Source organism: Coptis chinensis, chromosome 8, assembly GCF_015680905.1.
Source record: "Coptis chinensis isolate HL-2020 chromosome 8, ASM1568090v1, whole genome shotgun sequence".
In the NCBI taxonomy this organism is placed as follows: domain Eukaryota; kingdom Viridiplantae; phylum Streptophyta; class Magnoliopsida; order Ranunculales; family Ranunculaceae; genus Coptis; species Coptis chinensis.
This window is the reverse complement of record NC_141463.1, coordinates 74,224,498-74,244,911: the sequence shown is the minus strand read 5'-3', so window position 1 is coordinate 74,244,911 and position 20,414 is coordinate 74,224,498. Positions and strand designations below refer to the sequence as shown.

At 37.5% G+C, this 20,414-nt stretch overlaps 1 protein-coding gene across 1 annotated transcript; it reads right to left on the bottom strand.

The window, feature by feature from the left end:
* Window positions 1-10,579: 10,579 nt before the first annotated feature.
* Window positions 10,580-14,725, bottom strand: LOC147482968 (uncharacterized). The gene is made up of 3 exons (XM_086577583.1): window positions 14,046-14,725; window positions 11,830-12,921; window positions 10,580-11,103 (listed from the first exon to the last, which is right to left on the bottom strand). Exons 1-2 carry the CDS (start codon window positions 14,134-14,136, stop codon window positions 12,485-12,487), a joined length of 528 nt encoding a protein of 175 aa, XP_086433709.1. The 5' UTR covers window positions 14,137-14,725; the 3' UTR covers window positions 10,580-11,103; window positions 11,830-12,484.
* Between the last annotated feature and the right edge of the window lie 5,689 nt (window positions 14,726-20,414).

Sequence of the window (20,414 nt, the reverse complement as noted above, 5' to 3'; positions counted from 1 at the left end):
TTGTTAGAACTTGGTGGAGGTTGAAACTTGGTCGTAGAATCGTGGTCTTTGGAGCTTTTGCTTCAAGTTTATTTTAGTTAGGGTTTAGTTTAATAATTAGAGTACGTGTTGTTTCATATGCATTATCGAATTAAAAATTAGGGCTTTTTCCTTTTGCAACTGTTTTACCAATTAAAAATTGGGGATTTATCTTTTCATGTGCAATTGATGAAATATTTTGCGATTTATGAATTAAAAAGTTAGGGATTTTGACTGTAGTGAGTCCAATTGTTAATAAAGTTAATTATTTTGATCATATGGGCAATTGTTTGTTGGATTTTTGTGATGTACTTTAATTGTACTCATACTTTAAGTGCTGAAAATGATGTGTCATTCATATGAGGTTTTGTTTGTTTGTCTGTTTGGTTTATGTGAAATATACAGTCATGTGGTGGGGTAAAAGAATATTTGTAGTTCATTTGGGTGGTGTTTGGGGTGAGGTCAATCCGCGTGCAATAACTGCGAATGATCATAGTGGTGGTAGGAGAAGAAATTTAACATTAGATGGAGATGAGTTGATGTATATGGATTTTATGAAGGATATTCAGGGCTTCATACCTAGAGGGAAGAAAGTGTCATCTGTGACTTGTATCTTGGCAGGATTTTTGTGCCCACTTGGGACTGACAAACAACTCATGCATATATGGGAAAATATCATGGTAGAAAATGATTAGAAATATCATTTGTTTGTAGCTTATGATGATGTTGTGGGCTTAACTGAAAACTGGGAGGAGAACCCAAATGTGATGGGGGTAAACCAAAGAAAAATATGAGCCCTCCTTTAAGACAATTTTGGGTGTTCAATACAAGTCTAATATACCTACTGAGCCCACTTCCAATGTACATGTTGAGTCCATATCTAATGTACATGTTGAGCCCATATCCAATATACCTGTTCAAGCAATGTCTAACAAACATGATAACCCCAATCCAATTGTCCACTCTACTGCGGAGAGTTGTGTCAGCCCATTCAAAGTCATTGAAATAGACCATGATCCTTTAATATATAAAGTTGTAAACCCTAAAGCTAAAAGAGTTTTAGTGGAGGTAGATGGAGTCCAAAATGTGTTGTTGTGCAAGAAACCAAGAGTTATTAGTGTTGATTCTGATGATGAAATAGATCCAAGTGGGGAAACTGGTGCTGGTTTGAATGATGAGGTTTCTAAAAAATTGAAAGAAGTTGTAGACCATGTGTTGAATGATTGGGCTGATGTTATTGCTACTGCTGAAGTTTTTGATGAAGGGGCTGATATGGGAGTTGGATTTGATGTGGAAGTTGATGTGGGAGGCATAGGAAGTTCTGGTGATGAAACTGATAGGTTTTTTTCTACTGGTGATTGGTTTGGTCCTACAGTTGATACCAATGTAGGGTACAACAGTTATGATTCATCTGATGAAGAAGATGAAGATTTTGACCCTGAAGAAAATGTCATGGATGAGAAATCTGAAGCTTTTGTAAATGGTTTGGTAGATGAGGAGAAGCACTTCAATGAAATTGATGAGGAAGGAGATCCTATTAACAGTTTGGGAAAAATAGGTTCAAATTTGTTTCAAAAGGAACAAAATCAAGAGGGAGTTAATATTCCCAAAGTTGGGCAGCTGGTGAAAGGAATGGAGTGAAGAATCATGGAAGAGTGTAGGAAGTTCTTCAAAGCATATATAATTGTTAATAGATTCAGTTTTAAGCATAACAAGAATGACAAAAAGAGGTACAGAATTTGGTGTTGCAATGAAGGAACAATAGGAGAGGAGTGTCGGTTTGGTACATGTGGTTGGCATGCTTGGTGTAGTGCTACAAATGATCACCACACTGTGAAGTTGAGGAAGTTTAATGACACTTACACTTGTGAAGCTGACAAAGATGATAAGTATAGGCAGGCTAGAGCTCCTTGGGTTGTTGATGAGCTGGAAGAATATGTTAGAGATCATCTAAATAGCAAGCCTGTTGATATCTACAATGAGATTTATCATAGATATGGGCATATGGCGTAAATATTTCATACTTCACTGCTTGGAAATAAAAGGTGAGGCTGTTAGAGAGAATTAATGGCAATTATGAGCATAGTTATAGCATTGTGAAGGAGTTAAAAAGATAAATTTTGAAAAGAAATGAAGGGAGTAGAGTCAAATGTGTTAGGGACAAATTTTTTCAATTCAAAGGATTCTTCCTTGCTTATAAAGCTTCTTTACATGGTTTTGTTAATGGGTGTAGGCCTGTTGTGGGTTTAGATTGGGCTTTTATGAAGGGTAAGTATGGTGGTTGTGTTTTAAGTGCTATGGGATTAGATGCAATGAATGGATTGTTTCCACTTCCAATTTATGTGTGTAGGGGTGAGAACACAAAAACTTGGTGCATGATGTTAGGACTTCTTCAACCATACCTTAACAAACACCCAGAATAACTCACTTTCATATCTGATAGACAAAAAAGACTTATTCATGCCGTGGAGACTAGATTTCCAGATGCCAACCATAGGTATAAGTTGTTTGTGTATTAACTAATTTATCTAATTTCCCTAATTTACTTTATATTGACATGTATTGTTTGTGTTTTTCATAGGTTTTGTTTTAGATATATGTACAAGAATTTTAAGAAGTAATTTAAGGGTGAGCACTTGATGCAGCTTAGTTGGGGGGCTTCAAAAGCATACAAAGTTAGTGAGCATGAGCAATTCATGGAGGCATTGTCAACTGCTGAGAAGGATGTTGTGGACTGGTTAGAGAGAGAGCCTAGGAGAACTTGGGCAAGGTCACATTTTGACCTCACTTCAAAATGTGATGCAGTTACTAACAACTTCAGTGAATCATTCAATGCATGTACATTGAAAATTAGAGACAAGCCATTTTTACACTTTATAGCTAGATAAAAATACAAAAGCTGTGATGTCTCTTATACATGAGAGAAAGCTACTTTCCAAGGAGATGAAAGAGAGTGACCTTGTAACATCTGCTATAGAGGTCATTACCAAGCTAGAGAAGAAGCATAATAGATATCAGGTTGATGGCTTTGACAATGACAAATATTGTGCAACCAATCCAAAATATGGGAAACATTTTGTAGTTGATTTAATTGCCAAGACATGCTCTTGTATGGTATGGCAGTTGGGTGGCATACGATGTGTTCATGCTATTGCAGTCATCAGACCTCTGAGGCCAAGTAGAGAATCTTGGAGCAAGTAAGTACAAGTTTAATACTTAAGTCTATATGTTTGGGTTTATAGATGTGTAATTAACTCATTTTGCAATATATGTTTGGGTTTATAGATGGTGCAACCCTTACGTTCATGCTGAGGCATTCAAAGGCACTTATGCTGGTAGTATATATCCCTTTGATAATGAGGAAGACTGGGGAAAGGTTAGTGACATTGTTTTATGTTCTATTGGATTATATTTTAGTGTGACACTTATGTGATCATGTTTTTTTTGTTACAGTTAAGTTATGAAGATCAATATCTACCACCACCTGTTGAAAGAAAAGCTGTGAGACCAAAAAAACAGAGAATCAGAGATGAAGATGAGGAGAGAGCTAGTAGCATAAGGAAATGCAAATTGTGTAATAACCCAGGACATAATCAGAGGACTTGCCCTGAGAGACCTGACAAACAGAGCAAGAAGAGGAAAAGGAAATCAAAATCAAGAAATACAGGTGCTATTTATTGTTTTAGTCATGTTTAATGAATTTAATTTCATTATCTTAATTGTTGTATTGTAGGGGGTGTAGCTGAGAATGAAGGTCAAACAGTTGAAGGCCAAGTGCAACCACCTCAAGCACCTGAAGGCCAAGTGCCACCTCAAGCTGTTAGTAAAGGTGGAAGGGGTAGTAGAGGTGGAAGGGGTGGTTGAGGTGGATCAGCAGAAGTGAGTGAAAGCCAAGCTTCTTAACAAGTTAATGCAAGTCAAGCATCTCAAGGACCATTGAATGAAATTCAAGCATCTACAAGACCACCTACAAGGGGTAGATGTAGTAGAGGCTTTAGAGGTGGTCAAAGTAGAGGACACATGTATAGCTATTTTGAGAATCCAACTTCATATACACATCAGCCTATTTCAAGAGCCACAAATGAGTCTTCTGTAACTGGTCAAAGTCAGGTATGAACTTCCCTTCCCAATACAGAATGTATTGGGACACAATTTGGCATATCACAATTTACCTTTTCAAGAAATTGACTTATTATATACCCTACTATAAAAGGATCTCTTTGACATCTCTCTCTCTCTCACACACAATCTCAAATGGGGAAGAACAAAGGTAATGGTAAGAAGCAAGTGAACAAATGTGATAATTCTAGAAAGGGTGAGAATTCTAGAAGTGGTTCTAGAAGGAGTGAGGAATATCCAGATCATCTAATGTCTTGTGTGAGATTTGGATATAAAAATATGGCTCGGGAAGAAGTGATGGTTGCTAGAGCCTATGTTGATGAGAATGGTGATGAAGTTTCACATGGTGAAGTAATTACTCATGTGATGAAGTGGAGAGATGCAAGAGATGCTTCTTTGGTGGCTAGGGGACTTCCTACTATATATCCAGAAGAAATTGAGGAGAAGCAACTTATGCAGGAGGGTTGGGAATTTGAACAAGCTAGGTTAGTTAGGGAGAGAGGTTATATTGGGGGAGGAAAGTGGGGAGGGAAACCAATGTTAAACTCAACCTAGACTGGTGGTGCAAGCTTTGATGTGTCCTCAGAGCTATGAAGATTTCAAGAATTCAATGAATAAGAAAATAAAATAAAAATGATGTTGGTCTTATTTCTTTGGATTTTCTTTTCTTTATGTATTTATCTTCATTTATCTTGCTAAGTTTATGTCAATTAATGTCATAATTTTGCTTGTTTAAGCAATGAACCTGTGACAGAGATATTCTAGGATGCTGTTTTTGTTGGGATGTATCTGTCTTCTTTATGTATGCTGCTTTTGCTATGTTTTGTGTTGCTATGGGATGTTAGAGATCTTCTGGGATGTACTCTGAGAATGAGTGTTATGTTTTTGTGTTGCTATGGGATGTCAGATGTCATTATGTGTTTACCCTTCTGTGTTAGGTTACTTTTCTATTTTGTGCTGTGTAGTTGACAATGGGAATGACTATGTCATGTAGGTATGACTATAATTTGAGGAATGAATATGTTAGTTTGGTCAGTGAAAGTGCACATGTTGTTTACCCTTGTTTATTGTTGATCCATAACATTTTATTCATCACTAGATAACTGACATTAGAAAACTAAACTCCATACACATAACTCCATACATAGAACTCCAAACTAAACTCCATACATAGCACTCCATACTAAACTCCATACATAGCAACTCAGTTGCTCTTTATACAAGAATTAGGGACATGACAATCCTTGCATAACTTGCAGATTTCACAAAGTTCATCTTCTTCCTTACACAGGTTACACACTTCTGAGTCAACCTTCTTGTCAAAGTAAATCCATTCCACTGCACTACAACCTTCCCTAGAACACTTGAGAAACTTGAACTGCAAAGTGCCACCTTTCATATGACCTAGTACTACACTACTACTCTCATAAATCCACAACACCAAGAATGAGGGCAGTGCACGCCAAGATATGGACATGTTGAAACATAGTGATCTTCGTCGTAGCAAAGTTGACAAACCTGTAATTAATGAAAGAAAGACAAAAGGTCAAAACCAAATCAAATCTGAAAAACAAAACCAAATATAATTGAAAGAAATTAGCATATGGTCCTTCCATATACACATTAGTTTTGCAATAGGTCCTTCTACCGCCATTAATGAAAGAAATATGAAAACTTCAGAAACAAGATCACCTTTGGTGCAACAACAATAAGAGCTTCACTTCCACCCATGTTGATGCTCAAAAAGAAGAAATTTAACAAAACTTGTGTGTCTAAATGGAGAAATCGAGTACATTCTTATAGAAGTAGCTTATGACCGTTGGGAATGGGGTGCTCAACGACTATCTTACAGCAGCCGTTGGATTGAATTGGGGAGCCAGGATGTCAACACGTGTCGAGTAATTTACATTTGGATGAGCCATTAGATTGGGGAGCTACGATTCGAACACGTGTCGATGAAATTTCAAATTTGATTTCAAGGTTTTTGGTGTGGGCATGTGCGAAGCATGCGATGGGTACTTTGGCCATTATGAAAATGCACGACACCAGACACACAACGATGGACGGCCAGACCTGGTCAATGACGGTCAACGCAGTCAACTGACGATAGGGAGGACCTAAAGCTAAATCACCCTTGTTAATACAATAGTAACAAATAAGTATATAGGAATAGGGGAAATGATCAGAAATTTGACAATGGTTTGAGATGTGCAGATAACACTATCCTTAAGGTGTTATTTGCCCCCACTACAAGAGTTTGCTATTGGGTCTAGGCAAATTACCTCCAAGATTCAACAACAAACCATAGAATTCAGCAGTTAGCAATATCGAAGAATTCTTAAAGCACTCTAAGGAAACTTGTATTCAAGACTAAACAGTAGAGATAGATAATGAGAATAGTAGGACATTTTTCCTTGTTACATAGGTTCTCTTTATATAGAGTTCAATTATGGTATGAACAGACACACACCTTTTCCAGCATGTAAGTGTCTTCAATGAACACACCTCTTCGTGGACACCCTTTGCTTTGAAACGAAATTGGGCCTTAGGGCTAATTTCTTGTTGACAGGCTGGGAGTAACTCTCCAAGATAGATCAGGGGGAAAAGTAACTCCCAGAACCATTATTTTTTTTAATCACTCACAAATACCAGGTAGATAAAAGGTCAAGTATACCTGATAAGAGCCTAAAATTGTAGTTTTAACCCTTTAACAATAATACTTTTAGACCAATTATGCGAGTAATAAATAAGAGTTAATGCTGATTACGTGTTTTTATGTATTTCAGGCATTGAAGTCAATTATGTGCAGAAATGTGTCACTTTGGCGAGATAAAGGAGCAAGAGTTGGTTGCTAAGAAGTTCTGTGATTAAAGGCCAAGATTCAAGGAGAAAAAACCTTTTTAAAGCTTGGTCAAAGCGGAAAAGTCAAAGTCAACGCAGGCAGAAACAACGCACAAAAGTCAGCAGAACTTCCGAAGACCATATCTTTAGACTCAGACCTCAGAATTGGGCCTACCTTATGCCAAAAGGACCAGATCAGAAAGAGATTTCCAATGGTCCAAGCCTTAACCCAATCAGAGGAGCAAAAGTGGACAAAAAGTCTATTGAAGAGAAATCCGACTGAAAAGGCCTATGTGGATTGAAGAAATTGGGTTTTGGGCTCAATTTTCCGGCTCGAAACATGGCTCCTCAGCCCATGTACGAAATTGTGGATTTGGTCTCCTCCATTTCAATAGACAAGACTTAACTCTGAAGAAATATACTTAGTTTAGGTAGCAAGTAGCCATTAGAGACTTAGTTGTTAATCATTTTTTAGTTGCTAATTTAGATTTGAATTATTGATTAGATCAAATTAGTAAATTTACAATCTTTATATGATGTCTTGTTTAAATTCAATTGGAAATGATAGTTTGATGAATCAAGGTTAAACCTCTATTAGAGGGGTTTGATGAAGCCTTGATGAAAACTTGATTGTGTAGTGTAGAATTAGTTGTAAGAGTTTATTCCACTCTAGAAGGTAGTTGATTCGCCATGAGAATGGGTTGGACTTCTTCACATGCTAGTCATTATTTGGTAGAGATTGCCATGATTGATTAGGGATTAGAATGACCAATTCTTATCGTAAGATTACAACAATCTATACTAGTTTAATTAAGTTGGATTTAAGGTAGATTCAATCCCCCCTAATTCTTTATCTAGATTCAAACCTTAGTATTATTTGTTAATTTATCGTATCTTGTTAGTATAATTTGCATCGTAATATAAATTCCCACCATTACTCTCATTAACTTTGGATAGACCGATAGTCATAGAAAACATTGAATACTAACGAACTAGGAGTGGAACAAATCTTCTACTCCAACTCTATTTCGATAGATTCGAGAGTAGAATAATATTTGATAAATCATCTCACGTAAAGTTTAGTTTTAGTTTTACTTGCATTTAGTTTCATCGCTTATTTGTAAGTAAAATGATTCATTTTACGTTTATCAATACCCTTGATGAGAAATTAAAAATGGCTCGGGTAGATCAAAAGTCAAGTATACTCTTAGTGCAAAATAATAAATAGCCCAACCCAACCGAAACAACCCGATGTATATAGTATGAACAGTGATTGTTCATACCTCAACATAAGCTATAAACAATCACTATTCGTATGAACAATCATTGTTCATACCTATTTGGGGTCATTATTCATACTTCAACATAATGTATGATCAGTAAGAATTGTTCATGCCTATTTGGAGTATGTACAATCAATGCTCATACCTCAACATAGTGTATGATCAGTAAAAACACCTATTGGAGTATAAACAATCACTATTTATATACCTCAACATGAGCTATGAACAATCATTGTTCATACCTATTTGGGGTATGAACAATCAATGTTCATACCTTAACATAATGTATGATCAATAAGAACACTTATTAGAGAATGAACAATCATTGTTCATACATCAACATGAGCTATGAACAATCATTGTTCATACCTATTTGGGGTATGAACAATCACTGTTCATACCTCAACATAATATATGATCAATAATAACACTTATTGGAGTATGAATAATCATTGTTCACACTTATTTGGGGTATGAACAATCACTGTTCATACATCAACATGAGCTATGAACAATCATTATTCATACCTATAAATTTGGGGTATGAACAATCAATGATCATATCTCAACATAATATATGATCAATAAGAACACTTATTGGAGTATGAACAATTATTGCCTATTTGGGGTATGAGCAATCAATGTTCATACCTCAACATAATATATGATCAATAAGAACACTTATTGGAGTATGAACAATCATTGTTCACACCTATTTGGGATATGAACAATCACTGTTCATACATCAACATGAGCTATAAACAATTACTGTTCATACATCAACATGATTGTTCATACCTTTTTGGGGTATGAACAATCAATGTTCATACCTTAACATAATGTATGATCAGTAGGAACACTTATTGGAGTATGAACAATTATTGTTTATACATTAACATGAGCCCCACCACGACCTCCACCAACAGCTTCGTTTAGGATATACCTACCCCAAAACCAATGAGTCTTCCACACTCTATTCATCTCCTCAATCAGAACATTCTTTGTCTTAGGTAAGAAGTAGTAGATGAATATGGTCATTATGATCACAAAGCAAGCAAAGAAGAAGAAGAGACCAAACTTCATGTGGCAAAGCATAGTGAGAACACCTATTAGACTATGAACAATCATTGTTCACTCTCAACATACCCTTAATGGACTATGAACAATCATTGTTCATACTCCATTGTTCAGTACTTATTGGATTATGAACAATGACTGTTCAATTCATACCTTAGAAACATGATGAATGATCAGTGAGAACATCTGTTAGACTATGAACAATCATTGTTCATACTGAACAATTGTTGTTCATACCTCAACACCATGAGGAATTTAATGATCAGTGAGAACCTATTGGACTATGAATAATTATTGTTCATACGGAACAATAATTGTTTATATCCCTATTGGACTATAAACAATGATTGTTCATATCTCAACAACTATGAATTTTTTTTGGAATTGAATTTCAGGAACTTATTTTGGAAGTGTCATCCAAGTTGAAAATTAATCACATTACACACTTGATTTCCTGTTTGATTAACGTTAAAAATTTAGAGGATCTTGGTGGATTTGAACCACCATCTCATTTGGATATCTCTAAAGTGCTCGACCATTTGAGCTAAAGATCCACTTTGTAGATGTATTGATTGTTAGATTTACACATCCGACTTCAGGATTTACACAGTCTACATACCTTCCAGACCCTATAATCAAAATCTCTGAAAGAGAAAAGAAAGATGATTGATTGTTAACAAATAACCTAAAGTGATCAATAACTTAAAGATGATTGGTTGTTAACACACACGAATTGGTAATCGAAATTGGTACCTGTTGAAGAGATTCAATTTGTAGTTTGATGAGGTGCGTCATGAATCAAAGAGTTTGGTTGGTTGGAGAAGAAAGGGGCTTTGAGTTTTCTCACTCGTAATTTTGTTTATTAACAGGAAAGAGTAAAAGTGAGATTTAAAAAAAAAAAAAAAGCCGGGCCAACTTATTTTGTCATTAAGGGTTATTAAAATTAAAAAATTGGGTTCGTGGGTTATTTAAACGTGGAAAACGGGTTTGTGAATGATTATGAAAAAACCATGTCCTCTAGAGTTGTTTTGAAACGAAATTGGGCATTGGGGCTAATTTCTTGTTGAATGTATCCAACCATTCCAACGTTTATGTATGACATCTATTCCTAACATTCATTCGAAAGAACACAACAGTTCAAATAATGTAACTGTTTTGGATTCAGTTATATTAACTGTATCATACATAGATGTGATCAGGTGCTCTAAAAATCTACATTATATTGGACAATATCTAATGCATCCAAGTAACCAATATATATCTTCTCAAATTATAATACAATCTCACCAACACTTTTAACAGCCAAAATCATGATACCAACAAGGCATCACAAGCTACTTGCGACTTTATCCACAGCTCATACTACAGAGCTCCAAAATACATATAGTTTGTTTGTACATAATAAAATTTCACACTGACCAATTTACTCAGAAATTGTGTAGCAACAAAAGTAAAATTATAGCGCTCCCAAGTGCTTCAATAAAACTGAAATGGCTATGGGTTTTACAGCCAATGTTGTTATGGGGGTGGTGGGTGTTTGCAGCACCCGCTGCGTATACAGGAATAACAGCTGTGCTCCCTGGAGATGTAGAGGCACTGTTGTCACCATGATCACCATTACTACCATGAAATCCATTACCACCATGAAATCCATTACCACCATGGGTACCACCGACACCCACACTGATAACAACAAGGCCTCTGTCTTCCCTAGTAATGTTCGTATGCAGAAGCCCATTACACACGCTACTCTCTTGTACATGAGCTAGAAACACACACATGCTTCGTCAATATACACATATTAGTATATATATAGCTGGATTTAAAATGAGAGGATTGTTTTGCAGAGTGTAGACTTCGTTGACACTAATGACTGTTATATTCCACAGTCCGATCTAGTTATGGAAACTCATGAGAACTTAAATGACTATTTGTAATAGATGGCAGCTATCAATAGTTTAAGAAATGAGAAGTACACGGAAAAGATCGACGAAGAAAAAATATGACAGTGTGGGAGTTAAATGAAGTTTGTGAAGAATTCAACAAACAAAAAGGATAAAAACATACTTGACCTACGCAACAAATTGGAAACTAATGCATCACATATACCATTAGTTTGCATGATCTTCAATTAATTTCATGAACAAGATTTATTTTCTGATGTCTATAATTCTATATATATAATTTTAACACATCAGCTAATTATTAAGCGTTCCCTTAAATGCATAGAGTCCAAAGATCCCTAAGGTAGAGACGTAGAGTTCAGGGGCAGCCAAAGGGATTAAGTAGTAACAAATATTACTCTGATCTTCATTTTCTGTAATCAACAAGGATATTTCGTATTGAATTGTCATAACTGAATTGAATATTAGTGCTATCCTAGAATAAGAACACGGTAGGTCACCATCTTTGTGGAATAGAGATCTTTCGATAGAGGATCAAAGTGTTTTGAAATTATTTAGACAGAGGAGAAAAGAAATAAGAACACCACCTGATGCAAAGGTTTTGTCCCAAGGAGAAGCAGATAATATGAGCTCAAGAGCAAGGCAGGAATAGAGGAACATCCACAAATCCCTCCCAGCGATTTTCATCCTTCCTCTCTATAGAAATGATCAACTTTGCTAACTTTACCTCAACTAAAACTTTGATACATTAGATCTCTCCTTGAAATTTTAAACTAAAGTTAAAGACAGAATTTGCTTTTAGTTAAACAGGTGATCCCACCCCCACCATAAAGAATATTTACAATGGATTGACACTGTCTTTATGATAAACCACCAGTCTTAGGTTTCCAACCAGCTGGGATCATTGATTTGTGACTTTGTCTAAAACTTATACTAAATGCTCTTCAAATCTATAATTACTAAATGGTCGGTTTAAAGTTGAATAAAGTAGTTGATCCCCACCTGCACAAATTCTAGACAAACTGAATATATTCAACTCAAAAACGAGGTGAAGCGAATAATGAGTCATAGAAATTTCCAAGTAAAGAATGCAGAGATGATTTAGAAGCTACATACACGTACAGAAAATGTAAAAAAATCACCTTACATACCGAAGACCGGTGGAAGTAACTTGATCCCCCTCCCCCCCAACAATTGGAGCAGAGTACAGAAAGAATTTTCACTGTAACATAGGACCATGCATTAAAGTACAAAAAGGCAGATAATGGCTGCCATGGCTGTTATCTTAACTGTAACTGCTGCAATTGAGCGGCTGCAGCTGGTTGAGTAACTATGGTTGCGAGTTCCTTGGTTAAAACCTCTGTTATAAATAATACCATTTCCATAGTTGGTGCTAGAACGACCACTGCCACTGCCACGGCCTCTGCCACTACCACTGCCTCTGCCACTACCACTGCCTCTGCCCCCACTACCCCGATTACCTCCACCAGCACCACTACCACGACTGCCTCCACCACCTCCACTACGAACACCACCACCTCCACCATGACTACTGCCACCATGACTGCTAGGACGAATAACAGTGTTGATGCCGCCGCCCTGCTTGTCTAGATCCCCATGACCATCCAGTTTGATAGGCTTTACAATCCCTTTGCTCTCCAAAGGTGCTCTTTCCCACTCTGTAAAACTTGAATATATTAGTTGCTAGTAAGGAAAGTAACATGTCTACATGTATAGTACGTATCATGCCATGCAAGTATACAACCACAAGTTTTCAATATATTGTAAATTTAACCAAATGACACTTAACTGCTACTGATAAAAACATTCATTTGATGCATTCAAGTACGTGCTTGTAAACAGGTATATACAGATCAGTTTCTGAGGCTGTATATCTTGACAAATGTACTATGGTATCAGTACGTATGAGGATTACGTGATCAGGTGTGGTGTGACAATGTCTCCGGAAAAATCTGTCTTCGTATCAATTTCACTCTAAAGTCGTGGACATGCAGTAGTGCAGTACTCGTGGCAATCATATATGTTAATAAGTTGTTTTGCGTAGCCTAACAAACAAAGCCAACAATTTCATACAGGAACCAAGCCAACCTTGCATTTTAGTCCTTCGCCCTTGGATCCAGCAAACCTAGCTGAACTAGTCTGGCAACAAATTTCAAGCTACTTAATAATTTTGCCATTCCTTTTGGAGCTCTCAACCTAGAAACCTGTTTTCCATGATGAAAAGTTAAATATGGACAGATGATACAACGACTTGTTGCTTCTGATTCTTGTTCTCTGCTTGATTCTATGATCAGTTATTACAGAGCTTAGTGATGCTCTTTTTCTTTGCTATATTGCATTCCTAGGTTCAAGGGGCTTTGTTGAGAGGGGATGAAACAATCTCAACAGCATAAAGTCCAATCTGATATGATTTTTTGTAGTTTGATGGGGCAACAAAGTTTTGATTCACTTTTGTCTCACAGCTCCATCCGAATTCGACGAGCCAACTAACTAAGATAAAATCAATGCCCTAAGAAACGTCTTTCTAGACCTAAATTTACATATGTTGCGATTAGATTTTTCCCTAAAGCCAAGGACAACTCTGAATTATGAATTCCTGGGCTTAGGTTGTAAAGCTACATGAAATTGTTCCATAACGCCTCAATCAAGGAAAAAAAAAAGATGCACCAATTGCAACTCAAAATAGTTATCATGCACGCAAGTCTACTTTTAAAACTCAATCATTGATTTATAAAACCATATATTATTAAAGCGATTGAAGTACTAGTAAATAATAGTATACCTGAGTCAACATTGGAAACAAGATTGCTAGATGTAGAGACTATCAGATATGAGAAGAGAAGAAGAAAAATTGCTGCAGTTCTCATTGCCATTGCTTCGCTCAACTTCAAGAAGATTAATGAAGTTATTGATAACGATAATACTACTTTTACAGCAGTTTCAACTTAAGTCTCCTAATTAAGTTAGAACTTTAATTATCGCCCATAATTTCGTAATGAGACGTTTGTTCGGAAGTCATCATAGAAATAGGATCAGTAATTAATAGTTTTGTTGGTTAACTAAATTCTGACAAAAAAACACTGCGTAGTGCGGGTAACCTCAACAGAGTACATGTACAACTCTTGATTGACTGAATCAAATTTTGGACCTATGTGTACAGACCGGTAAGTTCTAAATCAAATCGCCTAGTTCCACTCGGTCGCTCTAATTATGTACCTGACCAAACAAGTATACACAAACAAGGTAAAAAAAACTAACTGAAGAAAGGTGAAAACAATCAAGTCTTTACAATAGAACAGTGTACTACTAATCAAGCATATTGCATTGCTTCAATTCAAAGTGGCGCTTGTTCTTGCGTAATCTTGATGACACCCGGTCTTGCCGCCTCCTTGAATTGGAATACTTGCTTAGTCCTCTGCTCTACCACCAGAGCTATCCCGACTCTTCCCAAAGAATAATCTTCCCTATATTATAAGGACCATTAGAATAAAGTAAGATAGATAATGGCTCTCATATATGGCAGTTGTCATAGCTGTATAAGCTCCGTAGTTGCTTGAATTACCAGTATGGCCTCCTGGAAATATTTGAAATCCATAAATGTTGCTATAACCACCACTGCCTCCACAACTGCCACTACTTCCACTACCACCTCCACCTCCACCTCCCACCACGACTACCATGACCACCACCCACCTCCATGTTGGAGAAAATGATACCAATCAATCCCCTCTAAGATAGCTTGAATGAACACTCTATACTCCAATTGAAAAATCTAAACTTTCACTACAACCAACCTAGAAAGCCCAACTCTTTAAGCAATCAAAAACTATCACAAACAAGTAATAATAATGCAAAGAAAGTAAAACATACAACAACACAAGATGTAACTGTTGGAGTTATCCCTCACATGAGGAAGAGGAGAGAAATCGGTTGACGCTTGCGTAGAGAAGCCTAAGCGTGCACGTGCTCAGATTAACCTAAGCGCCAAGCGCGCCCGCCCTCATGTTACTAGATTTTTAGTTCGAGGAAAAAGGAGAGCTGAGTATCGATTTTTGCTCTTGACAAAAGGCGCCCGCGCTTATGTCTAAATTCGTAGTTTCTATTTTGCTACAGTAACTGTGAGGTTGCGGGTTACTATATAAACAGAAACAAGGTTTTGGAAAACCTAACACAAGAAAAAGAAACCCAATATTTGAGAGCTATCAAAATTGAGAGATAACATTTGCAGAGAGAAAAGCCTGTAAAGAGAGAGGAGTGATATAGTAAGGTGAGAGACTGAAAAGGAGTGATTGCAATCGTCCTTCCCACTTTATAAAAGGATTAACTCTTGTGAAAGTAGACACTATTGGCCGAACTACGGTATATCTTTGTGTTGTGGTATGCTTGTTCATCTCTTTACATTATTATTTGTTGTTGATAGTTGTTTAGAGAGTTGGGCATGTTAGCTAGGTTGTAGTTGATATTTAGAATTTGTCTGGAGTTGTAGTGTTTCATATTACAAGTTATCTGTACAGAACTGATACCATAGTCAGATGAACATAGATAAAGACCCAAGATTTCTCCCTCAACTGGTTTGGAAAGGATTGGTGGTGCCCCCATGTACATTTTGAGTTGATCGAATGTTTTTTGGCATTCTTCTGTCCATGAAAATGATGTATTCTTTCGTAGTAATTGAAACAGAGGTTTGCACTTATCTGAACTCTTGGAGATGAACCTGTTCAGAGCTGCTAGCCTATCTGTAACTTTTTGAACCTCTTTCATATTTTTAGGTGAAGGCATTTCTATGAGCGCCCGGATCTGATCTGGGTTTGCCTCGATTCCTCGCTTAGTAACCAGATACCCTAAAAACTTCCTTGACGAGACAGCGAAAGCACATTTTGCAGGGTTGAGTTTCATGCGATACTCTAGGAGAACGTCAAATGCACGTTTCAAGTGGGAGAGATGATCTACCCGTTTCAGGCTCTTGATCAAGAGATCGTCTACATACACCTCCATAATGTCACCTATCAATCTTTCAAACATTTTGTTCACCAAATGCTAGTACGTGGCCCCCGCATTTTTCAGTCCGAATGGCATGACCTGATAACAGTACAGGCCATCCTCGGTTGTGAAACTTGCATTCTTGTGGTCTTCCTCATGCAATGGGATATGGTTGTAGCCAGATGACCCATTTGTGAAAGATAATAGCTCATGTCCAACCGTCGCATCTACCAATTTGTCAATCCGCGGTAGAGGGTAACTATCTTTTAGACATGCGCGGTTTAGATCCGTGAAGTCGATACATATTCTCTATGACCCATTCTTCTTATTTACTGGGACAATATTAGAAATCTAGGTGGGAAATTGATTTTTTTGACAAAATTAGCTGCCTTCAGTTTTTCAACTTCGGCTTTTACCGCTTTGGATCTATTAGCACCTATCTTTATCGGTTTCTGCTTGACCACTATTGCATCACTGCGGACATTGAGCCGGTGGCATGCCACATGGGGGTCAATTCCTAGCATTTCTTCGAATGACCAAACAAACATGCCTTTGTGTTCTCAAAGGAAATGTATTAGAGCCTGACGCTCTTCAGAACTCAACAAGGTATTGATGAAAGTGGTTTTTGGCGAGATGCCTCCCACAATTTTCACTTTCTCTAACGGCTCCAGTGAGAGGGGATCCTTCCTCTCTTTTGGGACCAGGTCCAGGAGAGGTGGATCCAATTGTAATTGCTATTTGGTGAGTTGCCCCACCTCCATTGGTTCAAAAGAGAGTGGGGACTACTTCGTTGCCAGAGCGTAGCATGCTTTGGCAGCCACTTGATCTCCTTTAATTGTCTTAATTGTCTCGTTATACGGGAACTTCATACATTGGTGATAGGTGTTGGGAACAGCTTGGAGTTTGTGCAGCCAGGTCTTGCCTAAGATCATGTGATAGGGTGTGTTAGCTTTTACCACAACAAAATTTATGATGAGAATTATCGGACCAGTAGCTACAGGTAGTTGGATCTCCCCAACTGTTAGAGCTTTGTCTCCGCTGAATCCATATAGGTTGGAGTTGGTGGCGACAATCTCAGAATCAGGAATCTGCAGCTTTTTGAAGGTGCCGTAGTATAACACATCCACTGAGCTGTCTAGATCAACCAATATGCGATGCATATCATAATCTCCAAAACGAAAGTGTCAGAATAAGTGCATCCTCATGTGGGCTTTGGATGCTACAACAGTCAGCCTCAGTGAAGAGGATAAGTGGATCTTTGTGGCCTGCGTTGACCTGTGCACCCATAATCAGTTCGCTGTTCATGATTCTCATTTTCTTGGTGATACAAATTTGATATCGCGCACCCTTTTCAGTGACCTGCCCACTTCATTTGCTTGCCTTTCTGGAAATCATATTTATCTGGAGGCGGCCATTGAGCGGTCCGGCACTGGGGATCTGAACCGACACATGCTCCTCTCCTCAGAGATCTTTGCGTTAAGCTTATAAAGGTGCTACAAACTGCTTCAAATACCCCTTTTCAATCAGATCATGTAGTTCATTTTTCAGGGTCCTGCAGGCTCTGGTGCTGTGACCCTTACTCTTATAGAACTTGCAGTAGGTCCTTTGGTCTCTGGTACCCAGGAAGCCTGTCTTAAGCGGAGCTGGTCATTTGAGGTAACTCTGATTCTTGATCGAGTCCAGAACCTTATCTGGCATTTTGTTCAAAGGGGCGAAGTTTCTATCCATCGAGGGAAGAGCTTTTTCAGCTCCTTCCACACGTGGCTTCTTCTGTGGTTTTCCATTTGCACTACTGGCTACATTCTGGTACTGTCTTCTGGGCATTCGTCCCTTTGATGGGGATTCAGCCTTTCGGCGGTCACGATGACGGTCTCTCTTCGGTTTTTGAGGGGAAGAGTTCCCTTCTCGAGGGGCTACAGGAGCTATCCGATTAGCCTTTTTTGCTTCCTGACGTCTGTTCAGGACATCCTCCTCCCACCCCGCATGAGTCTTAACCCTGTCTAGGAGTTCCTCTAAATCACGGGGTGGTTTCCTGGAGAGGGATCCAAATAAGGCGTTGTTTTCATCAAACCCTTGTTTGAAAGCTATTATGGCAGTCTGTTCATCGCAAGACTCTATCTGGATTGAAATTTCCATGAATCATTGCATGTAGGACCTCAATGCTTCTCCGTCCTTTTTCTTGATGTTAAACAATGCGTTGATCCGCTTTGGTTGGTGCTTGTTGCATGAATATCTGTCTATGAAGGTCCTAAACATTTCTTCTGAAGACCTGATTTGCCGCTCAGGCAATCTATGGTACAACTAGAGCGTAGATCTAGACAAGGAAGCCTTGAACTCTTGGCACATAACGTGGTCATACCTTTCATATTGTCCCATAGTTGCTTGATATCTGAATATGTGATCCACCGGATCTGACTTGCCATTGAAGACACTAAACTTCGGTTGTCGGTAACCACGGGGGTAAGACTTTCTCATTATTCGAGATGCGAAAGGAGATCTGCCTACCCCCATTATGGCGGATTGAACAAGAGAGTCTTGCATTTTTATCTCCTTGCCTGTCATCCGATGCATCTGATGGATCAGGTCATTCTTCTTAGACTCCCATGCAGTTTCTTTGGTAGAATGCTTTTTGATCTGAGTTCTTTTTCAGTGTCGAGGGTCGACATCACGATCCTGGTTAGCTGACTCTGGTTCAGATGCTGTATCCGAGTCCTCATTTGGGTTACTGTATTCTAACTCAAATGTCTTGCGTCAAACTAGACCCCCACGCCTTGGGTTCCTTGCACGACCACCTTCTGGAAAGTCATCATCATCCAGATCGATGAGTGACTCCTTCCCTGTGTCGGATTGATACAAATGCCTCAGCAGCTGTGATAAAATATAAAAAGATATATGTTTTACCTAAACTATTAACTAATTATGCTAAGAATAAGTAAAACGTGGATTTATACTAGTTTGTTTATCAAAGTTTCTACTCTCGATTATCTTGGTGGAGTAAAGAATTCGTTCCACTCCTAGTTTCTTAGACGTAACAGTTTCACTAATTTAACAATTCTATAATATCAACGAGAGCAATAATTGAATTATACTAATATGGTGAAATAGCTAATTATGATATGCTAATTTATACTATGGCGATTTGATTATAAGATGTGAATGAGAAGAGAGGTATTAGGGGGATTTGATTCCACCTTGATTAAAACTTAATAAGCTAGCATAGATTTGTTGTAATCCTAATCTTTATGTTTTCACATAAAAGTTGGGTCTTTTTAATCCCTAATTATTCATGACAATCTCTACCAACTAATAATTAGCATGTGAGACAATTTAAACCCATTCTCATGGTGAATTAACTACCTTCTAGAGTGGAATAGATTACTACAACTTATTCTACACTAACACATCAAGTCTTCATCAAAGCTTCATCAAACTCTCTAATAGAGGTTTAGCTAAGATTCATTAGATTATCATCAATATAAGAATAAGAATAGGAATAAGACATAATTGAAACAATATAAATAACTTGGCTTTATTAATGGTGATTAGGCTAATAAAACAATAACTAGGGCTTTTTAATTACTTAAGAAGAAAACTAATTTATGATCTAATTTATTAACTAAGAAGGGATATATGAATTAAAAACTAAGTACTTGAGAGTAATACCTTAGTCCTCTTTATATAGGAGAGGGCTATGTTTACAATTTTGTGCATGGGCTTTGGAGCTATGTTTTGGACCATTAAATCAAGTCCAAAACCTAATTACTTAAGTACGTCTAAAAAGGGTTTCTCTGCTAGAAATTACTGTAATAGTCTTTTCGTCCATTTTTACTCCTTTGATTAGATCAAAGCTTGGACCATTAGAAAGCTCTTTCCGAGCCGGTAGTTTTGACATATAGTAGGTCCAATTCTGAAGTCTGAGTTCAAAGATACGGTCTGCGGAAGTTCTGTTGACTTTTATATTATATTTCTGCCAGCGTTGACTTTGACTTTTCAGTTTTGACCGGCTTTAAAAAGGCTTTTTCTCTTTAAAATTTGGGCTTTAATCATAGAACTTCTTAACAACCAACCTTTGCTCCTTTCTCTTACAAAAGTGATATATTTCTCCACATATTTAACTCTAAGACCTGAAATACACAAAAACACGTAAACAATATTAAGTTTTATTTATTAT